Below are 17,046 nucleotides of genomic sequence, written 5' to 3'. Positions count from 1 at the left end.
GGCCCCGCGACCCCAGCCGGAGCGCTGGCCAGAGCGCCTGCCGGAGCACGGCAAGCCCCGCAGCCCCGCGACCCTAGCTGGAGCGCAGCAAGCCCTGCGGCTCCATGACCCTGGCCGGCAATCCGAAGTGCTGCCCCAGGAATTGGGCCCCGCATTTGCTAAAGTCAGCCCTGCTCCCTTGCAGTCCTCTGCAACCCAACCCGTATCCTCTTGGGGCTCATATTTGGTGTTATCTCCGTTGACTCTTCCCTTCTTCCTATAGGACTCACTGCTCTTCTCTTCTTCCTTGCCCTCTCACCTTCAGTGACCACCTGCTGTGCCCCTTCTTCATTTTCCAGCTCCACAAACCTGTTCCTGAGCTCTATTGCTCCTTCACTAGCCCGTCTTTTCCTCTGCCTGGTTCTCTTAGTCACATGCTTCTACTGTCTTCACCAAGCAGTCTCCCCTCAGAGTTCTTCGGTCCTTCTTCCATCTGCAAGTCTGAGCTTTTCCCTTCAGCCTCCTCATGTCTTTGCTCCATCATCTACTCGAACCCCCTTCTAAACTCAACCAGAGTTTCCACCTGCATCTCCAATCCTCAGATCTTTTCTTCCATCAGCTCTATCAGGTGGCACTTCATGCAGACGAAACTCTTTTCAGGTACCCCCTCCAGGATCATGTACATACCGCCGCTTCTACATCCAGTCATCTTCATTATGTCTTCCACTGCTTGGGTCACCACCACTGCTGCTTCTGTCATAGACTTGCCACCTAAGTCCTGTTAGTCCAGGAAACACAAACCAAACCAAAACACCACAACCCACAGAAAAGCAAACCCCCAACGAGCAGCAAAACACTGCCAGAACACCATGCATTCCCTTCACTAGCCTGTCTGTTCCTCTGCCTGCCTCTTTTAGTCTTCCCTGCAAACTCCCCTTGCAAACTCCCAGTCAAACTCCCCTATTTACAGCTCTGTTTGCTGGCTCCTGTGCCGCTTCCATTTTTTATCTCTGTCATCAAAAGAAAAGGTGACTTTTGTTGCTGCCATCATCGTAACTAAGAAAGTTGTCAGTTTTCTCTCCAGCAAATAAAAGCTTTTTCAAATTATGTTCTGGTATACATTAAGGGTACAGTGCACCTTTGCTATAATGCACCTGGGGATCCAAGCCATTTGTTCAGCATAGCCAGGAGTTTGTTATAGCGAGAGGGGTGGAGGGAGACAGAGCTCCCAGGGCCATGGCGGGGAGGGTGAGTAGGATACAGGGACCCTGTTCGCTATAGCTCCAGGTTTGCTATTGCAAAGGCATTATAATGAGGGTCTTCTGTATTTTGTCCACACATCCCGACTCTCACTGATTTTTGGCTTTACCGGTGGTAGCAATTGTTGGAACCTTAGTACCTTAAAGAACTAGCAGCTTCAGGAATTTAACACCATGTCATTTATACCTGCTCTGAGCAGCGCTTGTAAAGCTTCAAAAACAGACTCCAACGAGAAACTGCTGAGCTTGAATTGATAAGCAAACTAGATACAATCAACTTAGGCTTGAATAGAGACTGGGAATGGCTGAGCCATTACAAACATTGAATCTATCTCCCCATGTAAGTATTCTCACACTTCTTATCAAACTGTTTGTACTGGGCTATTTTGATTATCACTTCAAAAGTTTTTTTCTCTTACTTAATTGACCTCTCAGAGTTAGTAAGACAACTCCCACCTTTTTATGCTCTATGTGTATATATATCTCCTCAATATATGTTCCATTCTATGCATCCGAAGAAGTGGGCTGTAGCCCACGAAAGTTTATGCTCAAATAAATTTGTTAGTCTCTAAGGTGCCACAAGTACTCCTGTTCTTTTTGCTTGATGATACAGTGGCTAAAATGCCTGCAGCCATGAGAACATTGAGGTTTCAACCATTGTTACCACTTGCTGAGTAGCACCTTTGTTAGCAATGGTGAGAAATATTTTCCAGTAAAACCTAGTGTAGGTAAATACTTTAAGAGCAACATAGCTCTGGGATAAGCAGTTGCAGCTTCACTGACTTCAAGTGAAGTTTCTCATAGTTCGTATACTTGGCCGTTTGCAGCAACCTGAGAGCAATGCGGAGACATTTCATCAATGGCAAAATCTACATAATGTGAGTGAGTCATAGGTCTCTAATTCTAAAAGCAAATTTCTCCAGTGATGCAGATCACAGAGTTTTCTGGTTTCTGCAAGAGATGTCAGCATGCCACAGGCTGAGGGTGGCGGTTACAAGCACTCATGCTGCTTGCGTGTGATTTCTGATATTTTAAACTGCCTCTCTATAGCACAGTGCATTCCAGATCTTCCCTTGCACAGTAATACTCTATATTGCCCCCACTAAAGGCTGCGCTTTTATAGCACAATCTGGTCCTTGACTGATTTACTTTTCAGTGTATTAATAAATGATCTGGAAAAAGAGGTGAACAGCGAGGTGGCAAAGTTTGCAGATGACACAAAATTATTCAAGGTAGTTAAGTCTAAAGCAGACTGCAAAGAGTTACGAAGGGCTCTCACAAGACTGAGCAACAAAATAGCAGATGAAATTCAGTGTTGATAAATACAAACTAATTCATATTGGAAAACATCATTCCAACTGTACATAAAATAGGTTGGGTCTAAATTAGGTGTTACCACTCCAAAAAAAAAAAAATCTTGGAGTCATTGTGGATAGTCCTCTAAAAACATCCGCTCAATGTGCAGCAGCAAAAACCTAACAGAATGCTAGAAACCATTGGAAAGGGATAGATAATAAGTCAGTAAATATCATAATGCCACTAAATATTTCCGTGCTACTCTAACACATCGAATATTGCATGCAATTCTGGTCTCCCCATCTCAAAGAAGATATATTTGAAATGGAAAAGGTACAGAAAAAGGCAACAAAAATGATTGAGGGTTTGGAACTGCTTCCATATGAGGAGAGATTGAAAAGACTGGAACTGTTCATCCTGAAAAAGAGATGACTAAGGGGGAATATAATAGAGGTTTATAAAATTATGACTGGTGTGGAGAAAGTGATGAAGAAAGTGTTATATTACGCCTTCATGTAACACAAGAACCCGGGGTCACCCAATGAAATTAGTAGGCAGCAGGTTTAAAACAAACAAAAACAAGTACTACTTCACACAATGCACAGTCAACCTGTGGAACTCATTGCCAGGGGATGTTGCGAAGGCAAAAACTATAACTGGGTTAAAAAAAGAATTTGATAAATTCATGGAGGATAGGTTATTAGTCAAGATGGCCAGGGATGCAACCCCATGCTCTGGATGTCCCTAGCCTCTGATTGCCATGTTCTGAGACTGGACAACAGGGGATGGATCACTTGATAATTTCCCTGTTCTGTTTATTCTTTTTGAAGTATCTGGCATTGGCCACTGTTGGAAGACAAGATACTGGCCTAGATGGACTGTTGATCTGATCCAATATGACCATTCTTATGTTCTTATGTTTAATTTTTGTGTTAATCACATAAACAAATCTTCTTGCAGTTTGCTGCTGTTTTAGTATGTTTTGAGATTTGAAAACAATGGTAGCATTTAGAAATGTGTGGATAATGTTTAAGGGTTTATATTGCTGCCAACTAGACATGGAGCCATTGATCAATATCTGTTGAGCCCAACGATCTAGCCAGCTTTCTATCCACTTTATAGTCCATTCATCCAGCCCATACTTCTTTAACTTGCTGGCAAGAATACTGTGGGAGACCATATCAAAAGCTTTGCTAAAGTCAAGGAATAACACATCCACTGCTTTCCCCTCATCCACAGAGCCAGTTATCTCATCACAGAAGACAATTAGGTTTGTCAGGCATGACTTGCCTTTGGTGAATCCATGCTGACTGTTCCTGATCACTTTCCTCTCCTCTAAGTGCTTCAGAATTGATTCCTTGAGGACCTGCTCCATGATTTTTCCAGGGACTGAGGTGAGGCTGATTGGCCTGTAGTTCCCCTGATCCTCTTTCTTCCCTTTTTTAAAGATGGGCACCACATTAGCCTTTTTCCAGTCATCTGGGACCTTCCCCGATCACCATGAGTTTTCAAAGATAATGGCCAATGGCTCTGCAATCACATCCGCCAACTCCTTTAGCACCCTCGGATGCAGTGCATCCGGCCCCATGGACTTGTGCTCATCCAGCTTTTCTAAATAGTCCTGAACCACTTCTTTCTCCACAGAGGGCTGGTCACCTCCTCCCCATGCTGTGCTGCCCAGTGCAGTAGTCTGGGAGCTGACCTTGTTTGTGAAGACAGAGGCAAAAAAACCATTGAGTACATGAGGTTTTTCTACATCCTCTGTCACTACGTTGCCTCCCTCATTCAGTAAGGGGCCCACACTTTCCTTGACTTTCTTCTTGTTGCTAACATACCTGAAGAAACCCTTCTTGTTACTCTTAACATCTCTTGCTAGCTGCAACTCCAAGTGTGATTTGGCCTTCCTGATTTCACTCCTGCATGCCTGAGCAATATTTTTATACTCCTCCCCTGGTCATTTGTCCAATCTTCCACTTCTTGTAAGCTTCTTTTTTGTGTTTAAGATCAGCAAGGATTTCACTGTTAAGCCGAGCTGGTCGCCTGCCATATTTACTATTCTTTCTACACATCGGGATGGTTGGTTCCTGCAACCTCAATAAGGATTCTTTAAAATACAGCCAGCTCTCCTGCACTCCTTTCCCCTTCATGTTATTCTCCCAGGCGATCCCGCCCATCAGTTCCCTGAGGGAGTCAAAGTCTGCTTTTCTGAAGTCCAGGGTCCGTATTCTGCTGCTCTCCTTTCTTCCTTGTGTCAAGATCCCGAACTCGACCATCTCATGGTCACTGCCTCCCACGTTCCCATCCACTTTTGCTTCCCCTACTAATTCTTCGCGGTTTGTGAGCAGCAGGTCAAGGAGAGCTCTGCCCCTAGTTGGTTCCTCCAGCACTTGCACCAGGAAATTGTCCCCTGCACTTTCCAAAAACTTCCTGGATTTTCTGTGCACCGCTGTATTGCTCTCCCAGCAGATATCAGGGTGATTGAAGTCTCCCATGAGAACCAGGGCTTGTGATCTAGTAACTTCTGTTTAATGTCTCTGTTTAAGGCCATGTTTTTTAGTGTTCAGTAGAGTAATGAATTTAAGTTCCCAAGTTTGTCCATTGTGCAGGTTTCCTTTGAGAATGAGGACATCAACGATATTTTCATCCTTTTGACAGATGACCTAAACTTACTCATAGATTTCCTCCAGAACTTCAAGCACCACTGCCCAACCATCAAACTCTCTTGAACATTCCCATGCTAGCATCAACTTCCTGGACACCATGATGAGCCCTACAGATGACTATATACAAGAAACTTCTGGATCCAGCAACCACCCTGAACACAGCAAGAAGTATCTACAGCCAGGCACTGGTACCACAGAATTTTCTCTGAGGAGAAACTCCGCGATATACACACAAATGCCTTCACCAAACAAGGACATGCCACCAGAAAAATAGATCAAATCATGGAATGGGTCACCCAAATACCTTGAGAGAACCTGCTTCAATACACGGGGGAAAAAAACCCACTGAACATACACCCCTAGTTTTCACCTACCACCCCACACTGGAATCCACATGGGGTGTCATCAAACTACAACCCTGACTTGAGGGGACCACATCCTGAAAGAAATCTTTCCCAACCCCCCTTTTCGGGCCTTCAAACAATGTCCCAACCTCACCAAGCTTCCTACAGACTAGGACACACCAACTCAAAACGGCATCAGATCCTGCCATAATAACAAGTGCAAACCTGCAGACATGTCTCCACTGCTACAATGATCAATACTCCCCAGAACACACCTTTCAAGATTCATGGCTCCTATATCACATGCCTCTATCAACCCGTGGTGTACCTCAACTAGCACATCAGATGTCCCAAAACAACTATAGGGGTGAAACCAGCCAATCACTATGCTCTTGAATGAACCGTCACAAAAAATAAGATAAAAATGCCCTATGACCCGTGGGCGAACACTTTTTACAAAGCGATCACTCCATGTTTGACCTCTCAGTCCTCATCTTCAAAGGAAACCTGTGAAACACCTTTAAAAGATGAGCCTAGAAACATAAATTCATAACTTTGCTGAACACTTAAAAATGCATCCGAAGAAGTGGGTATTCACCCACAAAAGCTCATGCTCCTATACGTCTGTTAGTCTATAAGGTGCCACAGGACTCTTTGCTGCTTTTACTTAAAAACCACTGACTTAACACAAATGCTGGATTTATGGCTTATTACAACAATTTGTAACACACCCTACTGCCTGCTAAACCCTTAATGGCCCACTTCATTTTAAGTGGTCTCCTATAGCATGTATGAATCCCTTATGCTTAATGGTCTGTCCCAGTTTGTATTTAATTCCCCAGGCCTGAGGAAGAGCTTGGTGAAGCTCAAAAATGTGTCCCTTTCCCAATAGAAATTGGTCCAATAAAAGATATTACCTCACCTAACTTATCTCTCAGAAGGATTCATAGTGACTTATTATATTGCAATGGGCATCAAGGGCATTCGTGGTGATTGATTTGGCATTAAAATTTTTCATTCGCTTTCCTCTTTAATGGAGGTCAGTAACCATAAAACACAGTAAATGGAGATATACCAATGTATCACATAAGCTTTCCCTATTCACACATTTCTAAAAAAGTTAGATAGCTGCTGGTAAATAACTCTGCTGGAGTACAAACATACAACATACAAACAGACAACTACTTACATTTAGTAGTCATCAGCGTTTCAAAAGATTGGGACCACTGTAGCACTTCCTCCAATGACACTCTTTGCAAAAGGGGGAAAGGTTATTGTGGGATTAGAGTTGTAGTTAACTGCGTGGCTAATGCTAGGTTTAAAAATAAAGCTAAATTTCATTATCTAAAATCCAGTCACATAATTCAATGACTCTATATGCATTTTGCTCTCTGCAAGTTCATTTTTTGGATGTCTCGGATCCCGTGCTTACAGTTTTGAAGAAAAGATAACTTGCAATAACTATGGACCCAGTTCTGCACTAAATTACACCCATACAACTCCCTTTGAAGTCAATGGAAATTGTGTGTGTAGGCAGTGCAGTACAGTACTTCAGAAAGGGAGAATAATAAAGACAGCATTAACAGTTCAGATTGTCAGCTCTCTGAGGCAGGGGTGATCATGTAGGGTTGATTTGTGTCTAGAGACCCTGCTGTGGTTCAGGACTTCAGGTGCCACTGCAATGTTAGGTACTATTATTAAAGTCCCTTGGGACTGAGTATGATAACAAAAAATGTAAAAACTTTTTTCTTCTCAACTAACACCTTCTACATTTACCATCAGCTGAAAGGTTGAGCTCTGAACATTATACAGTAGAACCTCAGTAGTATGAACACCTGGGGAATGGAGATTGTTCTTAACTCAGAACAAAACGCTGTGGTGGTTATTTCAAAAGTTTACAACTGAACATTGACTTAACACAGCTTTGAAACTTTACTATAGAGAAGAACAATGCTGATTTTAACCATCTTAATTTAAATGAAACAGTTTCCTTACGTTGTCAAAAATTTTTTAAACTTCCCCTTTATTTTTTTTTTAGTAATTTACATTTAACACAGTGCTGTATTGTATTGCTTTTGTCTCTGCTGCTGCCTGATTGCATGCTTCCAGTTCCAAATGAGGTGTGTGGTTGATGGTCAGTTCATAACTCTGGTGCTCATAACTGAGAGGTTCTACTGTAGCTGATAAATGATGGAAAGACTAATAGAATCTTGACTGCAAAAGACACTAAATCCATTTAATTCCCTACTTGTTTGTACTTTAAAATTAATCACAGTATTACTAATCAAGAGGATTCTTAGAGGTGACTAAATGGATTGTTTTTCTTCTATGCTTGTTCTTACGTGGCAATTTCCTGGCTTTCTAGGGGTCTTGCATTTATTCTCTTAACTCTCAGTTCTGTGAAAGACTGAGGGATCAGAGAGAAGTAAACATCTTGAAGAAAAATAAACTTCTAAGGGCCAGATCCTGCACGGGTGTAAATCAGCATAACTTTAAATATACCACCTTTGTCTCCGGGTCTTATAATTTTTAGTATCCTAACACTGGTAACTTGAAAGAAATGCCTATGCTAAATGTTCATGTCTATGTAAGAGATTGGAGAAAAAGTGCATTGTAGTTCATTAGGCTCTAATCAAACTGGAGAGGGAGTTTTCCTTCTCCCTTGGTCCTTCCATTTCGGCATCAGTTACTGAATCCCAACTAAAGCCACTTAATTACCATAAAGTTCAAGAATAATCCATATTTGATTAAAAGCAGTATTGGTTTGTGGATAGTGGGTACTAGTGGGATTGATTTGTAAGCCTGCTCTGCACAGCAGCTGTTTGCTGGTTTTGTAGTCTAGTTTGTGGTGATTTCTTAGGTTTGTTTTGATATAATTCTAGGAAGGATACCACTGCCGTGTCTTACTGTTCGTTATAACAAGCCAATCTTCTTTTCTGGGCAGAAAAATGAATGTCAGTTACTCAGCACATTTCTGGATAGATTGAACTCCTATTTTCGGTAGAAATTTTGCAACCACCAAACTGTGGTCTCAGCTTTTTCGTAATTTCTGGTCACACAGTTGGTTCTTGTTCAAGTAGGGATTTTCTCATGCCTAACTGACCTCCTCTTTACATAAATACTTGAAGTGTGTGGTTATGGGAAGAGAGGTGGCTCTGCAAAAGTTGCATCTTGTTCCTGTGAATGCTTATTCGTTGATAGAGCTGCTTCTGAGTCATATCTGCTGTTACTGACACAGACACATTTTTACTGTTGTCAGCATTATCACTCTTATACAGAACAAATGATGTTCTTGTCTGTCTCCCTGAGCGCCATCAAAACTGCCATTTTATTTCCATTTCTGAATATTTGCCTCTAGTGTTAATCTGTGAAGCAGAACAAACACAGCCTGTTTTTAGTTACTTTCCATGGGTAAGTTAACGCTTAGGGAAGATGATGTTTTACTGTAAACTGAGGAAATATATGGAAGTCACTGAGGGGAAAATGAGTATGGACTATTAAGATGTTTGTTTCCCACTTTTCTGACTATAACCCCACTTAGTCAGTTGTATCAGTAGGATCTGCTGCAGTGAGAATCCTTATGGAGAGGGAGAAGAACTGGTTATGTCTCCACTATCCAATGTATACTGCACAACTAGAAAAGACAAAGTACTTAAGGGACCATGGTCCACTGCAGAAGGCCCAGGACTGGGAATCAGGAGACATGGCTTCTATTTCCCGCTATGCCACTGACCAGCTGTGTGACCTCGGGCAAGTCACTTGATTTGTTTTCCCTTCCAACCTTTTTCTGTTTTTTTGTATTTAGATAGTCCCTGCCCTGATGAGCCTACAATCTCTCACTGTGTTTGTACAGTGTCTTGCACAATGGTGTCCCAATCTTGCTTGTTGCTTCTATGTGCTACTGTAATATAAAAAGAATAAATACTACTACTAGTAGTGAGACTACTGGCTTAGTGAGGTTGTTTTGGATTCTCATATATTATTTGTACACTTTTAAAATCCATTTGTCTCCCACCATCTTGCAAAGTGCTAAGGAGAGCGGGTTGGTGTTTGTTTTTTTCCACACAGAAAAACTTGACTTTACTGAAAAATCAAAAACTAGAAATTTTGGGCTGAAAGATTTCAATTTGGAAATGCCATTGTGGTACTTCATGTGAGCTGTAGTTCGATTGCCTCATGCCCCAATTCTCTTCTATGGGCTGGGCTCCCTGGTTCTCAAGCACCACAATCTCCTCTCTTGCCAAGCAGTTGTAGTGTACATAGGAATTTATGGCATCATGGGAAACATAAATTGGCTGGAGAACCTGTCCAGCTGAGACAAATGGTAGCATAAGGCACAAATTTTCAACATCTGGCAGTGGGGCTGAGTTTTAAAAAAAAACAATCAACAACAACAACAAAACCACAAACAAAAACAAACCCAAAACATCCTGTTTTAAATTCATCCCAGGTATAGCTCCATTGACTTCAGTGGTTACACCAGGGGTGAACTTGGACCAAGATGTCTATGTCTGAACAGCTCAAATTAAAACAATCCGGTTACTCACAGCCTAAAGACAATGCAAATACATTGAAATTGTTCTACTGTGAAGAAACAGCATGAATAACAGGTGATCAATATATGTGCATCCATGAGGACAACATGCATGGGTAAATATTCAGCATTAAATTGTATCGTTAGCCCTCTTGACTCTTTTAGTCAGGAGGCTAAATCCCTTCATATCTTGTAGGATTATGTGACTGCAGAATTATAGTACTACTTACTTAGAAGTGATCCCATTTTCGTCTTCTCTGAATAGCTTACAAAGACAACAAATATTTGGGCTCATTCTCCTAAATAAAGAAAACATGTGAGTTTTGGAACCTGATATAGTACAGCAGGTGCACTTAAAGTCCACCCTGATTTTAGAGGTCTGACCAGTTCCAACGGTGTTCCTCTTTTTACATATAGGGAATATAATTGGAATTGGTCAGACCTCTAAAACCGGGATGAGCTATTTAAATTCACCCACTGTATTTATGAAAATATTTGACAGGAATGAGGCTTTTCCCTTAATCTTTTTTCAGGGTTTTATGTTTTTCATTTGCTTTTGTTGAAAAGTACATTATTCCTCCTCTCAAAATGTTTTGAGGGACATCCTATAAATATGCCTGGAGAGGTTTTGGAGATTTTGGGCCTGACTCAAAGTACATTGAAATCAATGGGAATCTCTCCACTGGCTTCAGTAGCTTTTGGATCTTGTATGTGAGAGCTCAAGACTTTGATTTAAACTGAATAACTTTGAGTTTGTGAGTGAATTATTGAATCTCCAAATGTTTGGGACATGCTGAGTCAATATTAATCCAAATTATTGATCAGACCTGGTAAACTTATTCTGACATATGGATCCTGTCAGAAACTATGGGTACTATGGGTACTATGTAGTGATGAGGAAATTAAGGAAATATCTATTCTAGAAAATTATTTGTGAACTGAAGAAAGTCGTCTTCTCCTTTTTTATTTCTATTTTTTTATTTGTCCAACTCCTCCTCCTCTAAGCAATGCCATATATTCTGAAGGCCAAATTATTCAACAAGCTTATGTATAATGTTGTTTATGGAATGGGTCTTTCTTTAAAATGAGTTTCTGTGTATATCAATCTAGAATTAGATTACTACATTGTAGTCCCCACCAATAATCAAAGAGATCTCTTTTCAGTCTAGTAATTTAAATCTACAATTTGGTTCAGATTAGGGCTCGATTGGCCTACACCTATCCTAGGGCTAAATTGTGCTTTTATATTCGAACACAAAATAAGGATGGTGCAAAGTTTCACTGCCCCAGGGGACATCGTGAACTGTGGAATCCTTAAACTCACCTCTCTTATAATTAGGCCATATCCTTAGAGTCTGAAATCAATGGAACTACATCAGTTTAGACCATCTGAGAATCTAGCCCATTAGGTTTTCTACCAGATATTAAAATGCCTACTTGCAAAGCACCATAACAACTCTGACTGATAATACTATATGGGGCCTTATCCCTCAAACCCGAAGAGAATGCATGCCAGTATCCTTGAGATGGCTGCTCAAATTCTCATAGCTCTATGGCTTTGCAAGTTCCCTGTGTATAATATATGCTCCAAAAATTGCCCACAAGCAAAACCCAAATAATTTACTCAACAGAAACCCCCACTGAAATTTAAAGCAGACTTCAGGGGGAGTTGCTGGGTGCTTAACACTTTAAAAAAGAACAGCCAAGATTTAGAACCTTCAGGCCTCCATTTTTGAAATACTAAGCTGTAGCCTTTATCTGTGCTGTAATAAAAATGTTCATATCCAGATACATTTGTACTTTGGATCATTGGAGTGGAACTCTTGCATAACCTAGATGGCTTTATTTTAAAATATAAGGTAGTCTACATTGCTGAATTCTTCTTTAAAGCAGGAGTCGATAACAAATATTTTTTCTTTGGTTGCTGTATGGAAAACTCCATTGTAAAAGGAGACTGTTTTGTTCTTACTGGAGAACATATATCAGCAAAGATAAACACTTTAAACAAATACTGTGGCCTAGAGCTTAACTACACATTTGTAGCTCATGAAAGCAGGACTATGTTGTTCTCTGTTCTTCCTTTACAGGTATTTGAATCATCTGATAATACATTAGATAACAGGCAAAGAAATACAATTACTTTTTGTAGCACTATTATATAGGGTGACCAGATGTCCCGATTTTATAGGGACAGTCCTGATTTTGGGGTCTTTTTCTTATATAGGCTCCTATTACCCCCCACCCACCCCCGTCCTGATTTTTCACACTTGCTGTCTGGTCACCCTACTATTATATGAATTCCATAATTTCAGCTGAATTTGATGTTTTTCCCCTGAAGCCTTGTCTGCACTGAGGATTTGCGTGAGTTTCAGCCATTGGTGCTAGCAATTTGTGTAGTTGCACTGGTGCAACTCATAATGTAGACAGGGTATGCTGCAATAAACTATGATTTACTCTGGTGCATTTTATGCTAGTTTCAATCCAGGAACGATCTACTGGTGCAAAGAGTGGCTTCAGCTGTCTACATTAGAGGTCACATCTGCTGCTGCCCTAAATTGCAGTGTGGCTTCATTTACTTGAGCAGAGCATTACAGTATACCACTGTATGCCATACCAGAATCTGGTGCTAGCCTGTTGACCAGTGGAGTTACACTGAGGGCAGACTGCCCATGGCTGTAATCAGAGCAAATCTAGAAGTTAAGAAAGACTTGAGTCATTCTTTGAAAGCTTCCATTATGTAGTCCGGTTATTTGCTATTTAGCAGCTTATGTAGTCATATACACCTGTGCAAAGTGTGCACCTTGTGGTTTGGTAGCATTTGCCCTCTCTGTTCATAACTGTAAATGACTAAACAAGTGCAAGGCAGCAAAGTTTTGCAATTTTATTGATTTATTGCTTTCTTTTACATCACTGTATTTTAGAACTCATGGTAATTGTGTCAAACTTGAGGTCAAGGTTCTCTGTCCATAGAAAGAGCACAGCATGGGCATCTGTGTGTAGTGTTTCCCACACCGTTCTTACCATATGCCTCCGATCTGTCCTGGAGAGGTCACTTCTAATGAGTAATTCAGTCTCTGTCATGCTCAGCAGTTGGCCTTTCTGAGACTAAAAACAAAACTCCATTGAGTTCATGAGGACAGAATTTTACCCTACGTTGTCAATTGTGAGGCTGTTTGTAAAACACTTTTTTTCCTAAATATTTTGCTCTTTTTGAATTATTGAAACTTCTTTCTATTTCATGTTTCCACTCAGCCCTAGATTGGTTTTTGGATTTAACTTTAATATTTTTAATGTTATGTGCTGAATAAAAAAATCTCTTGCTCTCACGCTCTCTCTCAATAAGCTTTTTACACAGTTTGGAATTTTGTATTTTTAGTAAAGAATGGTTTATCCCACTTGGTACTGTGTTTGCGTTTCTCATGCAGTTCCAAGTGCTTAGTTCTGTAGAAGTGTGGCTGTCTGGGTGTCACGTCATATGAGAGTCTGTGGTGGGCCCCATCCTGTGAAACATTGGGTGCCCAAAATTAGCAGCTGGGCTTAGCACCATTCAGGAAGTGGCTCTGGGTTTTTATGCATCACCATTTGTAGATCCTGCTTCTCATTCAGAAAGGTTTTTACAAATAGAGTCCCTAGACTGCTCACCCTGACATTCTGCTCCTTAGCCCACCTGCACTGCTTATCTCCAATAATTAAAAGCAGTACGTGATCAAATTTGATCCTAATACTTTCATTCCCTATCTGAGCCCAACACTATTACTGTTCATAATAAATTTCACTTGTAGGTTTTCAGCTACTGTATCAACACACAAGTCAGTTTATAGAATTGCATTCAGAAACAATATGAACATTTCTTTGATAATGCTTTTAAAATGTTGGAATGCATATAATTCACTTCTAAAGCTAAGGATAAGATTAATGAAATATGCTAGCTTGGATTAATGTGATGACAGAAATGTGCTAAATCAGAAGAGTCTTGAGTATTTATACAGTTCGTCTTCATCAGCTTTCCCTTTTCCTTCATAGCCCTGCCCCACATATGGACCTGCAGAGAGAGACATACACGCTGGTATACCTTTTTGTTTTGTTCTGGACTAGCCCAAGGTATTGTATACTGTTGAAATTCACATGAATGTAACCGTTATCAAAGGGGCCAGTCTTCAGCAGGTATAAATCAACATAGTTCTATTGAAGACAATGGAGCTATACTCACTTACACCACTTGTGGATTTAGTTCAGAGGAGTTGTGTGCAAATTACCCAAATCTGTTCCTTGGTTTATTATAAAGCTTTTCCACGTAAGCTCATGAAAAGTATCTTAGCATGTAGGATTGTGCATTTCCAGCAGATTTCATCACCCAGAAGGCAAATCACAGGACCCTAGCTGAGTTAGTACAATATATGAATGAATGAAGTAGTCACACAACATTCTGAGAATTAATCACACTTCTGATAGTAAATGAATCTAAGATCTAAAACTATTCACAGATGGAAAGGATATGAGTAATTTTTAAACAATATAAGTCTGGGATGACTGTAATTACAATTATCTATAATGAGAGAATATCCTGTGAAACAGAAAAATGTTTTGATAGATCAAAGAACAAAGCCTTTATTTTGAATGAAACTGTAACATACATTATTTTTATTTCAGCATGAGAAGATTATGCCATGTTCGGTTGTAAAGAAGCTATTTACTTTTTTTAGTATGCAGCTATTTTGACTGTACAGTGAAGTTTCCATAAAGAAATCTTTATGATAAAAGTTTTAGTTAATTGCACTCTAACCTATCTTCAGTTTATTGCATAGAGATTATTGATCTTAATATACTGAGAATGTAATGCAGAAGATTCACATAGGCATACATTTGTCTACACATTGTACATATTTAGAAAACAGGTGCTGTTGCCATTCTAAGGCTGACCTTACAAGTGTGTGTGGGAAGTATATCCTGGACAAAAAAGCTATGCCCTTATCTCTACATTCCCTGTTTATGCTGAAGGAAATACTCTAATTCAATTTAAATTCTGAAAAGAGTCATGCATAATCTTATACTTACAATTTTTTTCTTGGATTGTCCCCCCCTTTTTAATGTTTCATTTAGTAGTAGCACTTGGCCAGGAGGTCAAGTTTCCAAATTCCATCCTGTTTTCTTTTAAAGTAAAAAGTCTTGTCACACTCTGATTGTATCCACACTGTGTGTGCTGTTGCCTGACTCCTTTCGTGCAAATATATATGCAAACTGTGTGTGTGGTTAATATGAAAAAAAAAAGTTCCATTGGGCTCCTGATGCACCACTGATAAAAACAGGCTGTGTATTCTGACACTATTGTGACCTCTGTAATGATGAACTGAAAAGAAGTATTTTACTGTATTGAAATCCTTTAGGTATTCTCTGACGGGGTCAGTTTTGTGACTAATATTTTCCATCTCTTGATCAAATGACACTGTTGAAAAGAGATAAGCATCCCACCACTGAAAAATGGCGCATTCATGTTATAGTTGCGATCAAGAAGTGATTATCTCCAATTGTTTTGTTAGTCTTACTTTTCTGCTCTAAAAGTTAGTTCTCTCTGAGTTCCTTAGTATGATATGTGTTTTACATGTGCATTTCCAATCAACTTTAATACGTGGCACGGTGGTTGACTCTGAAGCACGATGTTAAAGTAGGACTTGTTTTTACATTGTGTGAGGTCCTTTATCATCGTTATCATAGTTGGCAAGAAGGGTATGTCGTCAGTGCAGTGTTAACTCAATTTCTCTACACTACATCTCGAGTTAGCCTAAGTCAAACGAGAATGGCCAAACTACAAAATAACACTTGAGTTGCTGTGTCCACATTGGGGCTGCACTCCACTAGTGTGTGGTGCTAAGACTTCTGGGGCACACCCCATAGTTCTTAGTGCTGTAGTAAGCTGAGCCACTCTATTAATTCTTTCCCAGTGAATTGTGGGAGGACTTGCCTGTTGTTCCTGCACACATGGGGAATTATGGGAAGTCACTGGAGGATTAATGGTACTTGAGTGGTACCAGCTTGTGTCCACACTACAGAGTGGTTTTGTTAGCAGATGAGGAGTTGTGTTTCTTGAGTTTTAGCCTGAGTTAGTACCATATAGGAATGAATGAAGTAGTCCCACACTTTTCAAGAATTAACTGCCTGGGGTGGCAGATTCTCCCTGGGTTTGGCTTAGCCGCCCCTGCTGCTCTGAGTGGCATTATGACTCTGTGCTCCAGAGCTGTCATGACATTGGGGCGGCTGAGACAACCTTGAATGAGTGGTTCTGTGACCTGTCACTTGGCTCCGCCACTTCTACCATAACCACTGAACCATTGGAAGGCTTATTCTGTCCCCCAAGAAATTCAGATGTGCCCTCCCCTACTGGTTTCAAAGCTCTATTCTAGGAGGTCTGAGAGGGACAGGGTGGCAGATTATCTTGAGTACACTCTCAGGGTTTTGACATGAACAGTTTAGTGAAACAGACACTGATATGCAAAAGAGTTTTGAGGGGACTGCCCCCCCCCATGTTTAATTTTTCATTGGATCTTTTCTTCTCTGATATCCCTACTTTTTTTTTGTTTTACTTAGTCTCTTGTAGGCAAAACATGAACCCAGTTCATTTAAGTTAAAGTCAAGTTTTCAAACCATAATAATTTAGTGTGCCAGGCCTATTTTTATTGCAGATGACTCTACCAATGTATGGCCCTTTGCTATGTATAAACGTGTACATCCAACAGTGATTCTGGTCTATTCCAACAGTGATTCTGTTTAAGGGGGAAAAAAATGATCCCAATCCTGCAATGTGTAAATTGGCAGAGAACCCTTGGCAGATTTCCACTGACTTCAGTGGGATTCTACATGGACATAAAGGTCTACCTGTATGGAACTCATTGCACGACTGGGACCTCTTTTTGCGAAGAGGAAATTAAAAATGTTCTGAGTGTAAGTATTTCATGATTAGCCCAACTGTGTTGGAG

At 40.4% G+C, this 17,046-nt stretch overlaps 1 protein-coding gene across 1 annotated transcript in view; it reads right to left on the bottom strand.

The window, feature by feature from the left end:
• Nucleotides 1-10,370, bottom strand: part of LOC112125197 (regulator of G-protein signaling 13) — a 17,911-nt gene extending 7,541 nt beyond the window's left edge. The window contains exons 1-2 of the mRNA XM_026655701.1: nt 10,306-10,370; nt 6,731-6,792 (exon numbers count right to left, since the gene is read on the bottom strand). Of these exons, the coding sequence (XP_026511486.1) occupies nt 6,731-6,792; nt 10,306-10,370 (127 nt within the window). The remainder of the gene's footprint in view (nt 1-6,730; nt 6,793-10,305) is intronic.
• Between the last annotated feature and the right edge of the window lie 6,676 nt (nt 10,371-17,046).

The sequence above is a fragment of the Terrapene carolina genome, unplaced genomic scaffold, assembly GCF_002925995.2.
Source record: "Terrapene carolina triunguis isolate 2854851 unplaced genomic scaffold, T_m_triunguis-2.0 Scaffold210, whole genome shotgun sequence".
Classification (NCBI taxonomy): Eukaryota; Metazoa; Chordata; order Testudines; family Emydidae; genus Terrapene; species Terrapene triunguis.
The sequence above is the reverse complement of the archived record's forward strand: the minus strand, read 5'-3'. Positions and strand labels throughout refer to the sequence as shown.